Genomic DNA, 21,023 nt, shown 5'->3' on the forward strand with positions numbered 1-21,023 from the left:
TGCTTCTGAACCATAGCGATCCTGAAAAACACTATTTCCCAATATGACTTTGGCTTCTGCCTTTCAGAGACCCTCCAGTTTTCCATATGTCTCTTAATAAAATGTAATCTGATGTAAGAGTCAGGGAAATGTAGCATACAAAGATTAAACCCCCAACACTGCTGGTAGAGCAAAGGCAGGGCAAGGATGGACACAACCTTGCACTGAATAGAGAGTTCAATATTATATTTCTGGAAATATTGCTACTTCCCAGATTCACCATATTGCAACTGAACAGTATTCTGGTTGGTCTCTCTCGAGAAGATAATAAATTTATTTATCTCTCGAGAAGATAAATAAATCCTTTTGAAAAATTAGAGAAGAAAAAAACATTATGTTAAGAAAACCAAATTCCATGATTATCTTGAACTTTCAATAGTTTCATGTAGAAGGAACTGAGAAACATATGCTCTGTAAATGGTGCCCCTCATGCTAAGGTATAGGCACTTTTTTTGATTAGATGGAGTTTACAAGTGGTCTGAATTTGTAGACTAACTGGGATGGTGAAGGTTATGTGCCTGGTGCTTCTATATTCAACATGTGCATTAAATGAGTATGGAACATTCCCAGGAGGTAAATACAAGATAATCATTTATCTCAAAGCTGACTTCTATTCAAATCATTGTTCCACATTCTTGAAGCAAGAAAATTCTCTCCAGTAAGTAGCCTTGACATCTAATACCCAGCTAATCGTAGTTAGGCCCTCTTAAAGTAGGGGAAAGAAGCTAGTGTCATCATCTTCTACATTTAGTCAGAAGTCACCGCTACTCTTCTAAGCTCCCCAATAAAAACTTAAAAATTTTAAATACTGGGAGCCAGGCGGTACTGCAGTGGGTTAAGCGCACGTGGCGCAAAGCTCAAGGACTGTTTAGGATCCGGGTTCGAGGCCCCAGCTCCCCACCTGCATGGGAGTCACTTCACAGGCAGTGAAGCAGGTCTGCAGGTGTCTCTCTGTCTCTCTTCCTCTCTATCTCCCCCTTCACTCTCAATTTCTCTCTGTCTCTATCCAATAACAAATTTAAAAAATTTTTAAATACCAAAATTGGTCTTGAGTTAAAAGTGAATCCAGCAAGTATAACATTTAAGATGAAATTGTAAACTAAAATGACCTTTTTTTTTTGACTCAGCATAGTAAAGATTTTTCACTTTGGTTCATATAGTTGGTATTTAAAAAAAAAAAAAGTCTAGTATTTTGGGATGAAAACCCTGAGCCTATGTGATGGACTTGCTTCAAATGAATATAATCCTAAACACCTATGCAATCTTTTTTTATAAAATTAATGGAATTGGTATCTAAAAAATAAAATAAAATGCAATATAGCTGGTGTTACAAATGCGCTAAGCCAAAGCATTTAACTCTCTGTGTGGAGTGATACACAGAATTGCCTTTTCACATTATCTTAAGTGAGGTCTGAGGCAGACACAGCAGGCAAGTGGAGGCACTGGGGAGGGCGGCAGCAGCTGCAGATGTACTGTGACAAAGGAACATGACCGGTGGTTTTAAAATCCTAGGGAGAAAGAGAGTATATCACTATGGTCGTTTTCATAGACTTTCTTTGGGAAGGCTCTAAATGAAAAAGTGGTACAGGCTGGGAAGTGGTATGTCAGATTTGAATTTGATTCCTGGAATTGCAAGTGTCACCGTGATGTACTGGCATATTCTCTCTCTTGCAAATAAATGAATCTCTTTTTAAAAAACAAATGAAAGAGGGTGGGGCTAGATAACATAATGGTTATGCAAAGAGACTCTGATGCCTGAGGCTCCAAAGTACCAGGTTCAATCCCCATCCCCCACCATCATAAACCAGAGCTGAAAGAAAGAGAGGGGGGAAGGAATGAAGGAAAGGAAGGAAGGGAGGGAGGGAGGGAAAGAGGGAGGAAGGAAGGAAGGAAGGAAGGAAGGAAGGAAGGAAGGAAGGAAGGAAGGAAGGGAGGAAGGGAGGAAGGAAGGAAGGAAGGAAGGGAGGGAGGGAGGGAGGGAGGAAGGGAGGAAGGAAGGGAAGAAGGATGGGAGGGAGGGAGGAAGGGAGGAAGGAAGGGAGGAAGGGAAGAAGGGAGGGTAGTTACCTAGGTTCATGTCAATAAAATCTCTCAATTGGAGGCTTCTTCTAGACCACCTAAGGGTCCAGCTTGGGCACCATCAGTAGAAAAGCCCAGAATTGAAGATATGAAGTGGGAGTAAAATGTGTTCCCTACAAAGCAGGAAAGAGTACTGAAGAGCAGAAAGCTTGATGCATCTAAACTATCCCACTTGGACACACAACTTTGGTGAGGGATGTAATGACTTAAATGCTCCAAGTATGGATATGAAAAGACTCCTAAAATTGGGTGATTCTGTAAGACAATGCTAAATCATGAATAAAAAATAAACTATCCCACTTACTTGGCAATCCACATCTTATTGGAGATGGACTTCGGCTTCGAGATATCTAGAAAAATATAAAAGTGCAATGTGAATTACACAGTAAATGGGGAGGCAGGGTAGATAGCATAATGGTTATGCAAAGAGACTCTCATGCCTGAGGCTCAAAGTCCCAGGTCCAATCCCCCCCCCCCCCATCACCACAGGCTAGAGCTGAACAGTGCTCTGGTTTACAAAAAAAAAATTATCATAGTAATGGAGTTCAAAGAGTTTGATATGTTTTCCCTGAAACCAGCTAAATTGCTATTCTAAAAAGTATGATACCCCCCCAAGATTGAGCACTGTGATTTGATTACTTTTATATTCCCTGAAGTAAATGACATTCAATTTGGTTTAAAATATAGTATTTATTAAAATCTGTGCTCAATTGCCTTGCTTGTTTGAATGGTTGCTGAAAGACTTTTAAGAGCTGACGCTCACTAGTCACGTTGAATTAAATGCTTTCAAGAAAGTTAGAATTACTATTATGATGATGATTAACAAATTACAGTTAAAATGGCCAAATAATCGCTGGAAGTTACTTTAAATGAAGTTTGTCATCTATCCCAGATGCCACCCTATCAAGGCAGGTCACAAGACAGACAGGAGTATTTCTAATAAGGAAAGCTGTCCTCCCGAATAGAGTGGCCCTAGGCTCTACCATTGCCTTGATAGGATAACCTGCATATTATCCAAACAGAAATGTTGTGATGAGTCATTTTTATCAAATCACATAAAGACACAAGTGAGCCCTGAGTGACCCTATCACTCAACCAAGAAAGCTTAAATCAGTTGTGTAGATGATGAGGCTCATGAGAAGAAAGGTAGTCACTGATTCTGAAAATCACTGTGGTTTATAATTTATTCGGTCAGATAGGTGTAATGGCTGCAGAAATGCACAGACATAGATTATTTAACCTCTGACAAAGAGAACACTATGACACCTCTATGACACCTTTTATTTAACCTCTGACAAAGAGAACACTATGACACCTTTTCAGGACTTTGCCACCCTGCCTGTCAGAATGGTGCGAAATTGTCTGATATCTTTCTCAGAGAGCATCACATTCCTGGAGCCTCGGTTATTTTTATGCAGAAATGCAATCTAGTCTGTGTTTATTTACTTGTCTCATAGAGAATCACTAACCCTGTTCTCTTCCCCTTTTTAATGCATAGGGAATCACTCTCTTAGCCAGTGCATGCCTGAGTTACTGTGGTCCCCAGAAGTGAAAGTTCTCCTTGTCTTCCCATCCTAAAAGCTGCCCAAGGAAATGGACCTGCCATAAAATGTGTTACTGAGGTTATCTCAACAGTACACATGACTCTATCCAGTTAAAGCTTCTATAAAAACCATTCAGATTTGGAATGCAGATGCAGAACATGACTGTCTCATAGCTACCCAAAATGAAGACTTACATGTAAGTTCCTTTGGTCATTAAAACTGTCATCTAGCCACCTGGAGAGGTGTCCCTTTTCTTCAGTCTCTCCTTGCCCTCTATGTCTGGGAACCAGTTTCAGATCACACCTGGGTTGTGATCCAACATCTCTTATCTACATGCATGTTGAATCAAAGTGATAATTCTAGGACAATATATGTAAAAGTGACTACACAGATAAATACCATGCTTACACCAATGTGGTTATGGGGGTAGACAGGACTTAAACTCCTGCTTCGACATCGACTTATAGGTCGAACCGAATTCCACTGAAAAAGACAGAGAAGATAGTAAAGCCTTTGTGAAAGCACATGTGACTTAAAACAATATGCATATTCCACAGAATGAAAGGTTTGACTGCTATGACTGTCTACACTGCCGACTGCTGGACATCAGCCTTAGGTACACTCTTGTCATTTCCTATGCTGCCCAGTATTTGACAGTAACTTCAGTATTTGACAGTAACTTCAGAGTCTCTCAAATAAAATCTCATTACATTGAATTCTTGGAAGTTCAAACTTTTGGTGCTAGGAATTTTTTTAATGAATAAACTTTAGGAATTATATTCATGATTGCAAGTGTGAGAGGATATAATCTTCCTGTGGGCAGGGTTTTGTATCATTCTGTACATTGCTGGGTCCCCAACACCTAAGCACAGTGCTCAGGACCAAAATAGCTACTGAATAATAAGTACTGAGTGCAACAGATGAGTGATTGAATTAACCACCACTGCTGGCTATATACTCACCACTTCTGGCTATATACTCTCTATACATTAATGAATAAGAAAACTACATTCACTGAAGTGAGATTTCACTAGCAAAAGCTTTCCTTGAGGGAGTCAGGTGGTAGCACAGCAAGTTAAGCACACATGACGGAAAGCGCAAGGACCTGCTGAAAGATCCTGGTTCGAGCCCCCAGCTCCCCACCTGCAGGGGAGTCACTTCACATGCGATGAAGCAGGTCTGCAGGTGTCTTTCTCTCCCCCTTTCTGTCTTCCCCTCCTCTCTCCATTTCATTCTGTCCTATGCAACATCAATAACAACTACAATAAAAACAACAAGGGTAACAAAAGGGAAAATAAATATATAAAAAAAAATTTTTTAAGTTTCCTTGAGTCAACCCTTTGCTCTTCCAAGTTCTTCCTTTTAGAGTAGTCTCATTTTGCTTAGGAATTTAAATGTGGGCAAATGGTGATGGTACTGGATGGGAGAGAAGGAAATTAAAAGCTTAACTGCTACTTAATGCAGAAAGAACACAAGGACAGCGACCATATGCCCCCCCCATTTCAAACTGCAATGCAGATAGTCTGTAATAGTGTAATAATAATAATAATGTAATAATAATAATAATGTACAGATAGTCTGTAGTAATGCAGATAGTCTGTAATAGTGTAATAATAATAATAATGTAATAATAATAATAATGTACAGATAGTCTGTAATAATGCAGATAGTCTTAGCAAATGATGATAGCTGTAGGGTCAAGAAGACTGTTTTATAAGCATATTCTAATTATAGAGGACATGTAGATGTTAGATTAACATAACCAAATTTCCATGGGCTCAACTTCCACAGCATAAAATTTCTTAATGAAATTCTATCAACTATCTGAAACAGGAATATTTAAGCATTAAAATTTTTTTTTTCTTGTGGTCCAGGAGATGACACAGTAGATGAAGCATTGGACTCTCAAGCATGAGATTCTCAGATTTATCCCAGACAACATATCTACCAGAGTGGTGTCTGCTTTTTCTCTCTTCTCCTTTCTCATTAATAAATAAATAAAAATTTTAAAAATTTTTCTTAAGCCCTTAAAATGCATTGCTTCCTTGCTCCATCATATGTGTGAAAAGCTTCTACAAAATACTTCCCCTATTATCAATTCAAAGAGAAATACCACTCAGGTGGTAGTTTTGATCTCGACTGAAATCCATTTCAGAATTTATTTAGCTCTAAGAAGGGCAAGATAAAAACTCCATAATGTCATCTTGATCAATATACAAACACCACAGCCATCAATCTCAACACCTAATGCTCCTGACACACTTTCACACATTTGGATACTCAAAACTCCATTTTGAAGCCTGCTCAGTTATTTAACATGTTCAAAATGATTTACACCTCATGTCTGCAGAAAGTAGCCTTCTGAGACTACTATGGCTCCTCACTTCCCACAACTCCTTTGCCCTTTTTCCTGCATCCCTCCCCCATGCCCAGGCATCATACCAAGGAGAGGAAAATAGGGCATATTCATTATTTCCCAAATGGAGAACTGTCAGTAAAATTTTGGCAAAATGCTTCCTGAAAGTGCACTTTTAAATGCTTATACATTTGTAAGGTTTCCAATTAATTTCTCTATTTAAATGCTTATCACTTTAGAAAAATTCCAATAAAGTAAACTCAGTGGGTTTTCCTTTATAGTAGCATGCTATTTCTAAGGCAGAGGCAGCAAATAGGACTAGTGCCATCTTATAAAGTAACGAGGAAATTATTTTCAGGAAGTTCTGAAGAATCCTAGAAGAACCAAAAAAAAAAAAAAAATCTGTTCTTCTCCAGTCAGTCCCTTTCCTCTCCTTTGTATTAAAATCTCAAATTTTTATGAACTTCTTTTATAGAATCTCTGGGTTTATAAATGTTCTCGAACTTGTGAATCAAACACTTGGGACGAATTGTCACTATGCAAGGCCACCGTACAAAAGCCCCTCTCTTGGTGACAGCTTCTCCTTTCATAATGACATTGTCGTTCTCCATGAGCGCAGGCCACACATGATAAAAGACTAAGGGAGCAGTGAAATCGGAGTCATAGCTGCGACGGTACCTGTTTGAAGCACACACAAGAACAAGAGAGAGAAGTTAAGCAGTGAGGTACCATAATTGGGGAACAAACATCACTATAGATTTTCTTGATTCTACTCAGATCTAGATAAATAGGGATCTCAACACTGTTATTTAAACAAGTGCTTGTGGATTCTTATTAAAGGAGCCAGAGGACTCTGCACAGAGTCACTAAGAACAAGTCATGTCGGGCTAATTTTGTTCCTTCTAGCTTCTGGATTATAAAATTTAAAATTAAGGGAAAAGTTACAGATGTGAATTACTGATGTCCTATAAGGTTCCCACAAGATTTCTCATGATATTTATGTGAAGAAAAGAAGAGAAATATTAGATGATTAATTCTAAGTAGCAGGAGTGAAAACTGGCTCAACGGTCATATTGAAAGAGGAGTAATTAATAGATCAATGAAACTCTGAATGAAGATGTGAAAGGCTGTCTCTCATTGCTGTGATAAAACTTATTGACCAATAACTTTCATAAAATTGAGAAAAAAATACTCAGGGATGAAGAAAATGTAGGAAAATAACAGATGACAGTATGGAAAATAGCTCAACAGTTTGGTACAATAAGCAGAGTCCCAAAAGACACAATGTAATATGGATGCATAATATGGTCCTGCAATTGAACCTAAAAAATATTGTGGGCATAGATGGAGCACCCAGTTAAGTACACACATTACCAATGCTCAGGGACCCAGGGTTCATGCCCTTGCTCCCCCCATCTGCAGAGGGGGAAGCTTCAAAAGTGGTGAAAAAGGTCTGCAGGTCTCTTTCTCTACCTTCCCTTCCTCTCTCAATTTCTATCTGATGTGTCAAGAAAAAAAAAGGGGGAAGAAAGGAAGGAAGGAAAGAAAAGAAAAGAAAAGAAAAGAAAAGAAAAGAAAAGAAAAGAAAAGAAAAAAGGAATCGGGTGGTAGCGCAGCAGGTTAAGCGCACGTGGCGCAAAGCACAAAGACTGGAGTAAGGAGTCCAGTTTGAGCCCCCGGCTCCCCACCTGCCGGGAAGTCGCTTCACAAGCGGTGAAGCAGGTCTGCAGGTGTCTATCTTTCTCTCCCCCTCTGTCTTTCTCTCCTCTCTCCATTTCTCTCTGTCCTATCCAACAATGACGACATCAATAACTACAACAATAAAAAAAACAAGGGCAACAAAAGGGAATCAATAAATAAGTATAATAAAAAATAAAAAAATAAAAAAGAAGAGAAAAGAAAGGGAAAATGGCTGCTAGAGCGGTGGGTTCATTATGATGGGACCAATCCCCAGAGATAACCTTGATGGAAAAAAACTCTATTGCTTAGGTTAAGATAATAAATGACTGAATAACAACATAAGGATATATGGCAGATTTTAGTTAAACTCAAAATAAACCAATGGTATTATATGACTCAAAAATACTATAAATAAGTTAGAGAATAAAAATAAAAATGTCACTCTATGCTGGTCAGCTCAAACCAAAGAATGGTATATAGTTTGGAAATTTTTTTAAACATAGAGACAGTGAGGCAGAATGTTGCTGAGGACTTATTCTGATGCAGTCTCCGCCCCCAGGTTTTTCTATGCTCCGCTAAATCCTAGAGTGCCCCCTTTCAACCAATCCTGGCTCCGCCCCCAGGTTTTTCTATGCCCCGCTAAATCCTAGAGTGCCCCCTTTCAACCAATCCTGGCCCTACACGGCACCCCTGGTTGTCGCCCAATAAAAAGCCCCCTCACCCCTCCCCTCTCTCTCTCTGGGCTCTCGGCTCTCCCTCTCTGAGGTCTCGCTCCCTGCTCTCCCCCCGTGGTCGGCCATTGCTGGCTGGCTCCACGTGGTCTGAACCAAACCTCCCCCCCCATCCTATAATAAAGATCTGTGTACCCCTTTGCTCTGGACGTCCGCTCTCTTCTCCGCGGTGCAGCCCGACACCAGACCACCTCAACAACAGCAGAAAGAGAAAGAGGGTGAAAGAGACCAAGCTTCCATCAAGGCTGTGGGTGCTGGGCGCAAACTTAGATCAGGCACACAGCAAAGCAGCACACAATCCAAGTGAGCTGTTTTGCCAGCCAGGACACTTTCTTTGAAGAGAAACACTCAGAAGGATATGAACCACAGGTCATGGAAACTAGTCTGGTTAAGTGCACACATTACAGTGCATAAGGACCTGGGTTCAAGGCCCTGGTCCCCACCTGCAGGGGGAAAGCTTCATGAGTGGTGAAGTAGGGCTGCAAGTGTCTCTCTGTCTCTTTCCCTCTTTCTCTCCCCTGCCCCTTTCAGTTTCTCTCTGTCTCTATTCAATGATAAATAAATCCAATTTAGTTGTCAAGAAGTCTCAAACCCCTTCACATGGAATAAACCCTCTGCAACCTATTTGAGACCAAAAAGAGAGAATTTGAGAAATCGCTTTCAAATGTATGAAAGGCTGCCAGGGCTTCCCCACCCTCACTTCATCCCCCCAAAGACTAGATTTGTTCTATGAAGTCCTAGACATAGAAAGTCAGTCATTACTACAAACTCCCGGTTATGTTCTGCAGGCCTAGGAAAGAGGTAATGCCTATGGACTTCCCCACCTAGAGTTATGTTTACCAAATTATTCCCAGGAAAGAAACACGATTGTGTATTTGTAAAGAATTCCTTAGCTATTGCTCCTAATTCTCTTACTTGCATTCATTAAAAATTTCTCCATCAGCCCCAAATGCAATGTCTAGGGGTGGATCTAAAGTCTGCATTGCAAAGGCAATGCAACATATCTCCTGGATGAAATTGCTGAGGAGGCAAAAGTCAACTTCAGGAGGGAAGGAAATCTTGGGATTGACATTCATGGCTCGGATCACATCCTGAAAAACAAAAAGAAGGCATTAATCAGCCTATGAGTCTCTGAGAACCCTAGGCAAATTATGGCTGATGGGAGGTAGGAAAGGAGCATAGGAGTAAAACAAGCGAACTAGAAAGGTAGTGCATGTTCTAAAAAGAAAGAACTCGGGGTCAAGCAGTTAGCGCAGCGAGTTAAGCGCACGTGGCACAAAGCGCAAGGACCAGCGTAAGGATCCCGGTTAGAGCCACTGGCTCCCCACCTGCAGGGGAGTCACTTCACAGGCGGTGAAGCAGGTCTGCAGGTGTCTATCTTTCTCTCCCCCTCTGTCTTCCCCTCCTCTCTCCATTTCTCTCTGTCCTATCCAACAAAGAACACATCATCAACAACAATAATAACCACAACAAGGCTACAACAACAAGGGCAACAAAAGGGAGGGAAAAAAGGCTTCCAGGAGCAGTGGAATCATGGTGCAGGCACTGAGCCCCAGCAATAACCCTGGAGGCAAAAAAAAAAAAAGAAGAAGAAAGAACTCATTGGTGAAAGAAGAGGGAAAAAGACACAGAGAACAAATGACATTACAGCTCAAGAGAGCCTCCAAAAACAAAGAAAAAAATTATTAGTGCCTTTTATTTATTTTTTCCTTTTTTTTCTGAGACAATTAGAATGATAGACCAAGACAGAGCTCTCAAGACTTGCCTGTACCTGAAATAATAATGACTTTTATAGCTTCCTTCTGTTGCAAGTTTACTGTGTGCTGTGTCTTGTACTAAACATATTACCTGCTTTCTTTCATTCCTCTCAAGAACTCTGTATCATTAACATTGTTGCTCACACTTAAAGATTATAAAATTTATGTGGAGGGATAGCTCACCAGGTAGGGCATTACTATGCCAAATGTGCTGCCCAGGTTTGAGTCCCTATGCCATGTGGGAGTGGGAGTGGCATGGTACCAGGGAAAGCTGTGGTGTTGTAACACACACACACACTCATACACACACACACACACACACACACACACACACACACACACACACACACACTGTTTCTCATTATCTGAATGAAAAAATAATGTAGATCTGGGAATGGTGAATAGCATTGACCATGGTTCCAAGAAAGAATGAGTGAGAGAAAGAGAGAGAAAGCAAAGAAAGGAAGAAAGAAGGGAAGGTAGAAAGAAAAGGAAAGGAAGAATTAGAAAACTAAAGTACAGAGAAATGATTAAATGATTGTGCAAGGTCACACAGCTGATACATGACAGGGTAAAGGTATAAATCTAGACCTATCATTCCCAAAGTCCACTGCTCTTAAGAACTCTCATAGGAGGGCAGGCAGTAGCACACTTGGTTAAGCACATATACGATCACACGCAAGGATCTGGGTTCAAACCCCAGCTCCCCACCTGCAGGGAAGATACTTCATGAGCAGTGAAGCAGGAAAAAAAAAATGGCTGCCAGAACAGTAGATTTGTAGTGCCTACACCAAGCCTCAGCAATAATCCTGGTAGCAAAAGAAGAAAAAAAAAATCCTCTAGTAAATTATTTTCCAACTTAAGGACCCATCTAACAACTCAACGCATTTTTTCCCCATAAAAAGTCTAAGAAGGGACATCCAATTAAGTAAATGATTCTACAAGTTAAATGTAATCATTTCAGTTCTTTCACTACATAGAGGGTAAACACTGAAATGACTCCTGAGCTCTAACAGATAGCAACAAACCAGTCCCAATAAGAGCCTAAACAACTTACATTAACACTGCTTTGAGAATCATATAGATCAAGATGACAAATGATATATTCTGAGACAGCATCCTCAAAGTCATTTGACCCAATATAAGATGGTGTCAAGGATTTCCTCACACGGATCTTGAAATGTCTGAATGCCATTTTAGCGACATGGAAGGCCTCCTGCACATACAAAAAAACAGCATATTTATTGGGTGGAGGTAGTGGTGGGAAAAGCTAGAGAAGTTCAAAGCGAGGAAAGAAGAAATATTACCCATCAAAAATTCAACATTGCGTTGGTCCTCTGGTAACTAAACACAATGGCCAAAACAATTTTTAATTTGGGAGAAAATGCAGGTGTACATTTTGAAAAGTACATTAGCACAGATATGACTATCCACATTCACTAATTTAAAGCAGCTGACAGTTGTTCTGGTAGTCCTGAATACAGGAAGCAGAATAGAGTAGAGGTTCAAAGAAACCAACCATCTGTGGTTACATACATATTTGGAGAAGTGCTAGTTAATGTAAGGACCCCCCACAGTGGTATCACAATACTGGTCAAGAAATCAAAAAAATTACCAAACTAGTCTTCGTGATTTATATAAACACACATCAAGAGTGTGCCATGGCTGCTGGTATATGTTAATCCAATAAATGCTTACTAAATGACTGTTACACAGTGTACTCTGGGAAAACTCAATTTTAAGATCCAGTCTGGATCCAGACTGGAAAGATCCAGTCTCTAAACTTAAAGAACTTTGACCAACTCAATACAAGATACCTAATTATGCAAACTAGGAATTGGTAAAAAGGAAACCAGTAGACAGTTTAGGTCTTGCAGGTCCATACCGTATGTCACCTTTTTTTTCTAATCCTTTGAAAATATAAACCCACCCTTAAATTCTCAACTGTTAGAGGGCATTTCTGCTAGAAATATAGGCCAGGACCAAATATAGCCCATGAGTCATAATCTACTAACGTATATTAATAAGTGCAGGATAAAGTTCAATAGCTCATATCCATGTTTTGTTTTATAATATTTAACTATCCTCAGAAAAACAATTTAAGAGGCCAGCTGATGTACAATTATCCTCAGAAAAACAATTTAAGAGGCCAGTTGAGTACATGTTATAATGCTCAAGGACTCAGGTTCAAGTCCCCACTTCCCCTCTGCAGAGGGAAAGCTTCAATAGTAGCGAAGCAGAGCTGCAGGTATCTCTCTCCCTCTCTAATTCCCCCTTCTCTCTAGATTTGTCTTTCTCTATTAGATAAATAGATAAATTTTATTTTTTAATTTTTATTATCTTTACTTATTAAATAGAGACATCCAAAAATCAAGAGGAAAGAGGGAGATAGGGAGAGAGACAGAGAGACAAAATATTTTTTTTAATTTTTATTATCTTTACTTATTAAATAGAGACATCCAAAAATCAAGAGGAAAGAGGGAAATAGGGAGAGAGACAGAGAGGTACCTGCAACCCTACTTCACCAATTGAGAAGCTTTCCCCCTGCAGGTGAGGACCGGGAGCTTGAACCTGGGTCCTTGGGCACTATAACATGTGAGCTCAACCAGGTGTGCCACCACTCAGTCCCAGTAAGTAAATTTTTAAAAGAAAAGACTTAATATTGCAATACAGTATGCACAGAACAAAAGCAAAACGTTGTGAATTCAGAATTATCTGAGTACTTTTAACCCAGCATACTTAAGTAGCCAGTGTACTAGCAGTTTCAGATACTACTCTAGGTCATTAAACAGACAAGAAAAAGATGTCAGAGTTTCCTTGTTTTTCTTTCTTTCTTTCTTTCTTTCTTTCTGTATTTGAAAGGAGAAAGAGACATTGAGAAGAGAAAGGGAGATAGAGGAGAGAGAAGGAGACACCTGCAGCACTCCTTTACCATTTGTGAAGCGCCCCCCTCCCCATAAAGGGGACCAGGAGTTGGCAACAGAGTCCTTAAGCATAGAAACATGTATGCTTAACCTGGTGCATCGCAGCCCGGTCCCCTCCTTCTGCTTTTTCTAAGAAGAAAAGGAAATCAGCCAAATAGTAGCTATCAGCAATAATATGTCCACTGGGGAGGTCCATATGCCCATGCTGGTAGATTCTTTTATGCAAATCAATTTAGTTATCTACTCCTTCGAGATAGTCTTACATTTATGGGTATCTCAACAGATGTCTGATCGATATAAATATTAATACATATGAGTAGTTACGGTTTGGGGGAAGTGATTCATGCAAATATGTTTACGAAGGAAAGGGGGGGTTGGGCGGTAGCTCAGAGGGTTAAAGGCGCGTGGCGCAAAGCGCAAGGACTAGTGTAAGAAAAGAAGGGGGAAGAAAGGCCCAATGGAAATTCCAAGTTTCCTTCAGCGGCTTCAGAATCTAAGTCTTTATAAGCTCTATCATCTAGGGTTTTTGGTTTTTTTTATCATTATCATCTTTATTGGATAGAGAGCCAGAAGTTGAGAGGGAATGGGGTTTATAGAAAGGGGTAGAGACAGAGAGACACCTGCAGCACTGCTTCACCACTAGCAAGGCTTTTCCCCTACAGGCAGGGATCAAGGGGCTTGAACTTGTGTCCTTGTGCATTGTAGCATGTACACTCAACCAGGTGTGCCATCACTAGGCCCCTTACTCATTTATTTTACCTCACTGCTGTCCCCCAACCAGGCCTCGAGTCCAGCCAAGGGCATGAGTGCCACCTACCACAGTGGCGATGTAGATGATCCGCTGCACCATCTCGGCTTTGTCGATGCACTGGCGCAGCAAGCACTGTGCGTCCAGGCGAGCTTGGGAGTAGGCGTCGCTGAACCGGGACAGGAGCGCGGCCTTGCGAGCCACGCTGGACAGCTTGGCGCGATTCGGGGAAGGTGTCCTGACCTTCAAGGCCCCAGAGGGACTGGTGGACCTGCTGCGGCTGCGGCTACGGCTGCCGCTGCCGCTGCCCCTCCTCTCGCGGCTGTCCTTCCTCTCCCGACTGTCCTTTCTCTCGCGGCTGTCCTTCCTCTCACGGCTGTCCTTCCTCTCGCGACTCCGGTCGCAGTTGTCCCTCCGGTCGCGGCTGTCTCTCCGGCCGTCTCTCCGGCCCTCTCTTCGGCCGTCTCTCCGACTGTCTCTCCGACTGCGGCTGAGGCTCCGGCCGCGGCTGTCCCGGCTGTCGCTGCGGTGCCTCCGGTCGCTGCTGCACCGTCTCTCGTTCTGGCGGCGGCTCTGGCTCTGGCTGCGGCTGGGGGGGCCAGGACTGGTTGACCGACTCCTGGAGGACTTGCTGGAAAAGCAAGAGTCAGTCAGAGATGAGCTCTAATTCACTCCTCTCTCCTCACTGGACTCTTGCTTCTTCTTCCCACATTATTTGCAAATGATGCCCAGGAACCCAGGATCCTGTCTCTACCTCCTGCCACCTTGAGAAGTCCTGTCTCCACAAAGCTTCAACTAAGACCTCAACCAAAAACCTCGAATAACATACTTGCATAATGAGTTAGAATTTCTAAAGTACTTCTCAGCACCCCCATTTTTTTCCTTTACGCAGCCCATGAGACAATCAGTGTTGATTGTCAATCACTTTGCAAGTGAGGAAAGTGAAGCTCAGAAAAGAGAACCAGATGTCTCCAGAGTGACAAAAGCAAGCTAGAATCAAAGAGGCCCAGTCTCTGGGGTACCAACACACCACAGGAGCCTCAGGGGGTCAAATAGGATGAACTCTGGACAGAGGCTGAGACGGGACATCTTTGTTCCCCCAGCTCTACCGTTTCAGAGGCATGGAACTGTTCACAGTCAGTATTCCTATCCAGAGCCCCAGTTTTCACCTGCATGATTTTTGCCCTATTTGCAGATTGGGAATTGGAAGATCAGATAAACTAATATGTGTATAAGTACTTGGTGGATTGGAAAGCACCCTAACAGTGAAAAGTATTTTGTTACAAGTACAAAGTAAATTATCAGAATAGTTGAAAAGAAATACTCCCCATCAAAAAGGAAGTTGTATGGAGAAATCTCTGGAGCAGTAGGCAACTAACTGCAAAGCAAATTCTCTAAAGAGGAAAAAGTGGGGTGGGAAGGTGTTTTGGGGGAAAGCCCTTGTTTCTAAAGCTTGCCTATTTCCATGGTGCAGCAGCACTGTGCCCAACTTCAAGGCACCAGATGGCACTGAACATGAGGCTAGGCAGAAATGGCATGGTCGAGAGCTTAGGAGCCAATATAAGCTGGTACTAGCACAGCTCTGGAGGAGTTAAAATTACCACTCCTTAAAATTAGGGGTGGTAGTGAGTCATAAGCACACCTGAGTCTAAGTAAATTGTGAGGCTGGGGGGTGTTTAGGGCAGAACGGAATGGGAGTGGATAGGGAAAAAGAAGAGGAAGAGGAGGAGGAGGAGGAGAAGTAGTAGTAGTAGTAACAGTAGTGGAAGGAGACTAGGCAAAATACATAGATTTGGGGGCTGAGAGGTGGTACACCAGGTTGAGCACACATGTTACCGGTACAATGCTCAAGGACTTGGGTTCAAACCCCTAGTCCCCACCTATGGGGGGAAATCTTCACGAGCGGTCAATCTTTCCCCCTCTGTCCTCCTCTTCCCTATAGATTTCTCTCTATGCTTACCTAATAAATACTTTTAAAAAATAGACTTCAAAAAGAACCATCCTGCTGTACCCTCTTTTAAAACTGAGTGACCTCTCTTAATGTTCCATCTATAGACAGAAATTTTACAAGAACACTTAGAAACATAGCCCATAAAAGAAAAGTAAGATATAAAAGGAAAAGTACTGTATCCAAAGATGCCGAGACTGAAATCTCAGCCCTCCAACTCCAATAATCTGGTGAGACCTTTCCAACTCATAGGACTCCCTAGATCCATTTCAAATGTCCCATTCCCTAACAAAGTTACAGACTCTAGATATAGAACAGGGCCTAAGGGCAAGGTGTATGTGCACATGTATCCATAAGTTAGGGGAAACTAGGTACCTCAAAGCAAAAGTAGTAACCTGCTGTAAGTAGACTTAGACTCAATAAGTGCAGCAAGCAAATATGAAGACCTAAAGAAGACATCATAAAGTACCTAATCAACGGAGTCGGGTGGTAGCACGGGGGTTAAGCACACATGGTGCAAAACGCAAGGACCAGCGTAAGGATACTGGTTCCAGCCCCCAGCTCCCCACCTGCAGGGGAGTCGCTTCACAAGCAGTGAAGCAAGTCTGCAAGTGTCTGTCTTTCTCTCCCCCTCTCTGTCTTCCCCTCCTCTCTCCATTTCTCTCTGTCCTATCCAACCACAATGACATCAATAACTATAATAAAGGCAACAAAAGGGAATAAATTAATAATTTTAAGTACCTAATCAAATATTTAGTGCTTAGGCCTAGAAACCCTCCTCTCCACACCTTCCCACCCACCACCCACTCCCACACACAGACACACTTCACTTCTCTCAATCATTTTAAGTCTAACCTTGTGAGATAAAGTAAGGACTACAAAAACTGAATAAGGGCAAGAGACTGGCACAGTTTAACAATGGTCATTTTGGTCAATTCCAAGCCACCCCATCATCTAGGGTCCTAGTCTGGGAATCCTTAGATCACATTGATATTATGGGCCTAGACCTCTAAACCTCTAGACTCCTCTCCTCGCCATCACTGGTTACTTCCATCAGGAATGTCATCATAAGCCCTCTTGTGGGCCTTTGTAGGACCTTTCCCTCACTGTAGAGCAGCAATAATAGGGACTGCTTCATTCTCTGAAGGAAGGCTAGGTCAATCTACTATGCCACTCAAGGAAGATGGTCCTGAAATGAGCGCAGCCTAGAATGTTCCTAGCCATGACCATGGACTATAAGCCTAGACTGACAGGGACTAAGAGGTTACATAGGCTCTTTTGCTAATATGAGCAGACATGGGCCCTAGGTCAGATCAATGGGGTTAACCATTAATGGTATTTATATACTTTTCTCAAATTTGGGAGCTACTCTCTGCCCTAATCCAGCTTTCTAGTCTTTTTTAATTATTATTATTCCCTTTTGTTGCCCTTGTTTCACTGTAGTAGTTGTTGGATAGGACAGAGAGAAATGGAGAGAAATGGGGAAGACAGAGAAGGGAAGAGAAAGATAGACACCTGCAGACCTGCTTCACCGCTTGTGAAGCGACTCCCCTGCAGGTGGGGAGCCGGGGGCTCAAACCAGGATCCTTAAGCTGGTGCTTGTGCTTTGCGCCATGTGTGCTTAACCCACTGCGCTACTACCCAACTCCCCAGCTTTCTAGTCTTATTCTCAACTCTGACACCATCTTCCCAGACAATACTTTTTAAAATATATATATATTTTTTACTTATTTATTCATGAGAAATGATAGGAGAGAGAGAAAGAACCAGACATCACTCTGATACATGTGCTGCCAGGGATTGAACTCAGGACCTCAAGCTTGAGAGTCCAATTCCTTACCCAGTGTGCCACCCCCCGGACCACGAGATAATACTTTTAGTCTACCTGCATGCTAACTATCAGGCTCAGGCAAAAATTACTAGTCATGGCCCACATGGAACATACTAAAAAAGACTTCCCAGCTTCCTCCCACACAAAGACCCCTAGTTTCATTTGCCCTATTCCCACCTTTGGATTCCTGTTTATTGAACAATTTGCTTTATATCATACTGCCTTTCAGCCACCAAGTTACAGATGCTACCATAATGCCACCCTGACCTCCCTGGACAGACAACCTCACCAGTGTGTCCCAGAACCATGCCTCTCCAGAGCCCTACTCCACTAGGGAAAGGTAGAAACAGTCTGGGGGTAATGGATCAGCCTGCCAACATCCATATTCAGCATAGAAACAACTACAGAAGACAAACCTTTCTCCTTCTGCACCCCATAAAGAATTTTGTTCCATACTCTCAGAGAGAGATAAAGAATAGGGAAATTTCCAATAGAGGGGATGGGACATAGAACTCTGATGTTGAGAACTGTGGAATTGTTCCCCTGTTATCTTACAATCATGTTAATCATTATTAAATCACTAGTAAAAATTTAAAAAAAGAAAAAGGAAAAGTCCTGGGTGGGGGAAATAGCATAATGGTTATGCAAAGAGACTCTGATGCCTGAGGCTTTCAAGACCCAGGTTTAATCCCCTGCACTACTATAAACCAGATCTAAGCAGTGCTCTGGTTAAAAATAAATAGATAAATAAATACTATAGTAATGACAGCTGTGCATCCTTGGAGAGGGAGTCCTAAATTAAGAACAAGATCTTGATGTGATGGAATATTCTTTCAACCTGTGTACCATTTCTTACATCTGACTTATCTAAATCTGGTTGCAACTCAAAGAACTTCCTTTCCATCTACCTCTCAGTTTCATCCCTTCAGCTACAATGTCAGCTCTAAATTACCAAGTGCCCAAGTGTGGACACTCTACAAGATATTTTCTCTTCCCAGAAGGGTGCAGTCAGAGTAAACAACTTTTACAATTCCAAGTTCCATCTTCCCAGGCAATACTTTCAGCCCACATGCATGCTAGCTATCTGGCTCAGGCAAACATTAGTTCATTCAATGGTAAACAACTCTTTTACAATTCAAAGTTTCTCTTATGACTGGGGTTCAATGTTGCCATTTTACTCTATTTTTTCCTAGTCAGACTGTTATGATTAGTTCAACAAAAGAATTGTAAAGAAAAAAAAAATGTGAGAATTTGTCTGACCTTCCCTGGAGTGCAGTTTTTTCAGCAGACAGAACTGCTATCTCATCTTTGAGTGTTCGGAGCTGTTTCTCATAATCCGATAGCATTTCTGAGCTCTGGTCCATGCTCCACTTATCAGCACCTACTGGCTCCATCCCAATTCTCCTCCTCTGTGTGACTTTAACATCTGGGCCTCGCTGCTCTGGATTCCTGTGCTCTGCATTTCTGTGGCGGGCTTCCTCTTGAGCTTGAAGAGATTTAAGCCTGAACAGGAAAAAAAAAAATTATGGAAGAAGACAAAGGGAGGGAGAAGAAATAGGCATATTTAAATCTACTTAATATGTCATTATTACATTAGAAAACTCTAATGTTAACACAGAGGAATAAATGTGGATTAGCAAATAACACACCTGCCAGTGTCAGCTGCCCCTCAGTGTCTATAATTTGCCAGGGCAGCCAGGGCAGAGAAGTAGACTTGCATGCCTGAGGTTCATGACTCCTTACCCAGCACCACAGGTGCCATAGCAATACTCTGATGTGTGTGTGTGTGTGTAATAAATTAAATCTTTAAAAAGAAAGAAAAAGGTTTCCAAGGAAACACATGCAGACCCACTTATAAAAAGTAGGTGAGAAGGTTTCCACGGAAACATATGCAGACCCACTAATAAAAAGTAGGTGAGATTATTAAAGTCATACTGGTCTATAGTGAACTGACTTTATGCAAAACTCTAGAAGTATTTGACTTCCAAAATTTAGTCCAGAAGCTTCTGGAAGCTGATCAAAGATATTGAATGTAATCTCCTATCCTCACTAGTTCTTTGACTCTCTAAACAGATTTGGAGGTGGGGGGGGCCTACAATGGAAACTGATTAACACCTACTTTACTAGGTAGTCATATAATCCTAGGAACATAATGTATAGTACAAGCCAGTCAAACTTCAGGAATAAAATAAGTATCCTCCATAAAATACAAAGAGGTATGATCATCATAAAATAATAGCAGAAGCCTAAAAAGAGGATATGCTATCATAAAAATGAGAGCGGTGTAAAGTGACAAGTCATTAGTAAGACTAAGAAGGATGAAAGAAGGAAATAAGTAACAAAAGAATTCAAAGCTATATAAGAAACAGTAATGAACAGAATCAATACTATAGAAAATACTGAGTACTATGGTCAAAAAATTGAAACAGTATATCAAATAAGAGATTTAAATAATTAGAAAAGAGATAGAAGTGGGAAATGGAACAGTGCTCCAAGTTAAGATTTATAGGTGTCCTTGAAAAAAATCTGAATATGTGTGAAGGCAATAAAGGGGTGTGTGGGTGTGTAATACAACTCCCATTTGTTCTTTTAAATAGTGGGAAGAGAACAAAATTAAGATGAAGAATGATATAACCTTAAAGAAACAGTGTTTATTTCCCCCTCCAGAAATTTTTATTTGGAGAATGATCTAACATAAACTAAGACTTGTCACACACATACACACACATACACACAATTGTCACAGTGTTATTTTTCAATGCTGAAAGTTAGTATCAAAGTAAGTATTAAATACTAGGAAAATACCGAAGCGATAGAACAGGATTCATCTATTTAAAAAGTAAGCTTCAGTATTTTTTCTTAGAAAATGAGAAAAGCAATAAATTCAAAGCTATATTCTCATACCTATTTAGTAGACTTAATTATTTTTATTTTTTATTAATTGGAAGAAATATCAATTGGTTACAGTAACTGAATCTGAAATAAGAGGTCTTTTAGTTTCCTCTATACTATGTCGTATCTTTTAACTTACTCATTTGTTTCACAGATACAGAGAGAAACTGAGATGGGAGGGGAGACATAGGAGAGACACTGCTTCACTGCTCATGAAGCTTCATTCCACAGGTGGGGACCAGGGGTTTGAACCCAGTCCTCCAGGCCTCTACAGATGGCAGTGTGTGTGCTCAGCCAGTTGTGCCATTACACAGCCCCATTATGTTTTATTTTTAAATGATCTATAGTAGTAAAGGATTATTTTGCAGTGATAAAGAGATGTATGATATTTATATTCCCCTTTGTGAATAGATTCTCTCCTATTTTAGTGGAGAAATTAAAAATCTAAGTTCAAGATTCATCAGTGGGAGGGGGCAGGTGGCGGTACACCAGTT

At 41.1% G+C, this 21,023-nt stretch overlaps 1 protein-coding gene across 7 annotated transcripts in view; it reads right to left on the bottom strand.

Moving 5' to 3' along the window:
• Window positions 1–1,361: 1,361 nt before the first annotated feature.
• Window positions 1,362–21,023, bottom strand: part of SPATA18 (spermatogenesis associated 18) — a 39,401-nt gene continuing 19,739 nt past the window's right edge. For 2 of the 7 annotated variants that reach the window (XM_060188071.1, XM_060188067.1), the window contains 8 exons: window positions 18,898–19,140; window positions 13,928–14,489; window positions 11,244–11,402; window positions 9,345–9,520; window positions 6,573–6,696; window positions 4,062–4,145; window positions 2,423–2,468; window positions 1,362–1,547 (listed from right to left, as the gene is read on the bottom strand). In XM_060188071.1, coding sequence (XP_060044054.1) covers window positions 1,540–1,547; window positions 2,423–2,468; window positions 4,062–4,145; window positions 6,573–6,696; window positions 9,345–9,520; window positions 11,244–11,402; window positions 13,928–14,489; window positions 18,898–19,140 — 1,402 coding nt within the window. In that variant the 3' untranslated portion in view covers window positions 1,362–1,539. Of the gene's footprint in view, window positions 1,548–2,422; window positions 2,469–4,061; window positions 4,146–4,876; window positions 5,079–6,522; window positions 6,697–9,344; window positions 9,521–11,243; window positions 11,403–13,927; window positions 14,490–18,897; window positions 19,141–21,023 lie in introns of those variants that run through there. The other 5 variants (XR_009549030.1, XM_060188068.1, XR_009549031.1 and 2 more) reach the window with 5 other exon arrangements.

This window comes from Erinaceus europaeus, chromosome 3, assembly GCF_950295315.1.
Source record: "Erinaceus europaeus chromosome 3, mEriEur2.1, whole genome shotgun sequence".
NCBI classification, from domain to species: Eukaryota; Metazoa; Chordata; class Mammalia; order Eulipotyphla; family Erinaceidae; genus Erinaceus; species Erinaceus europaeus.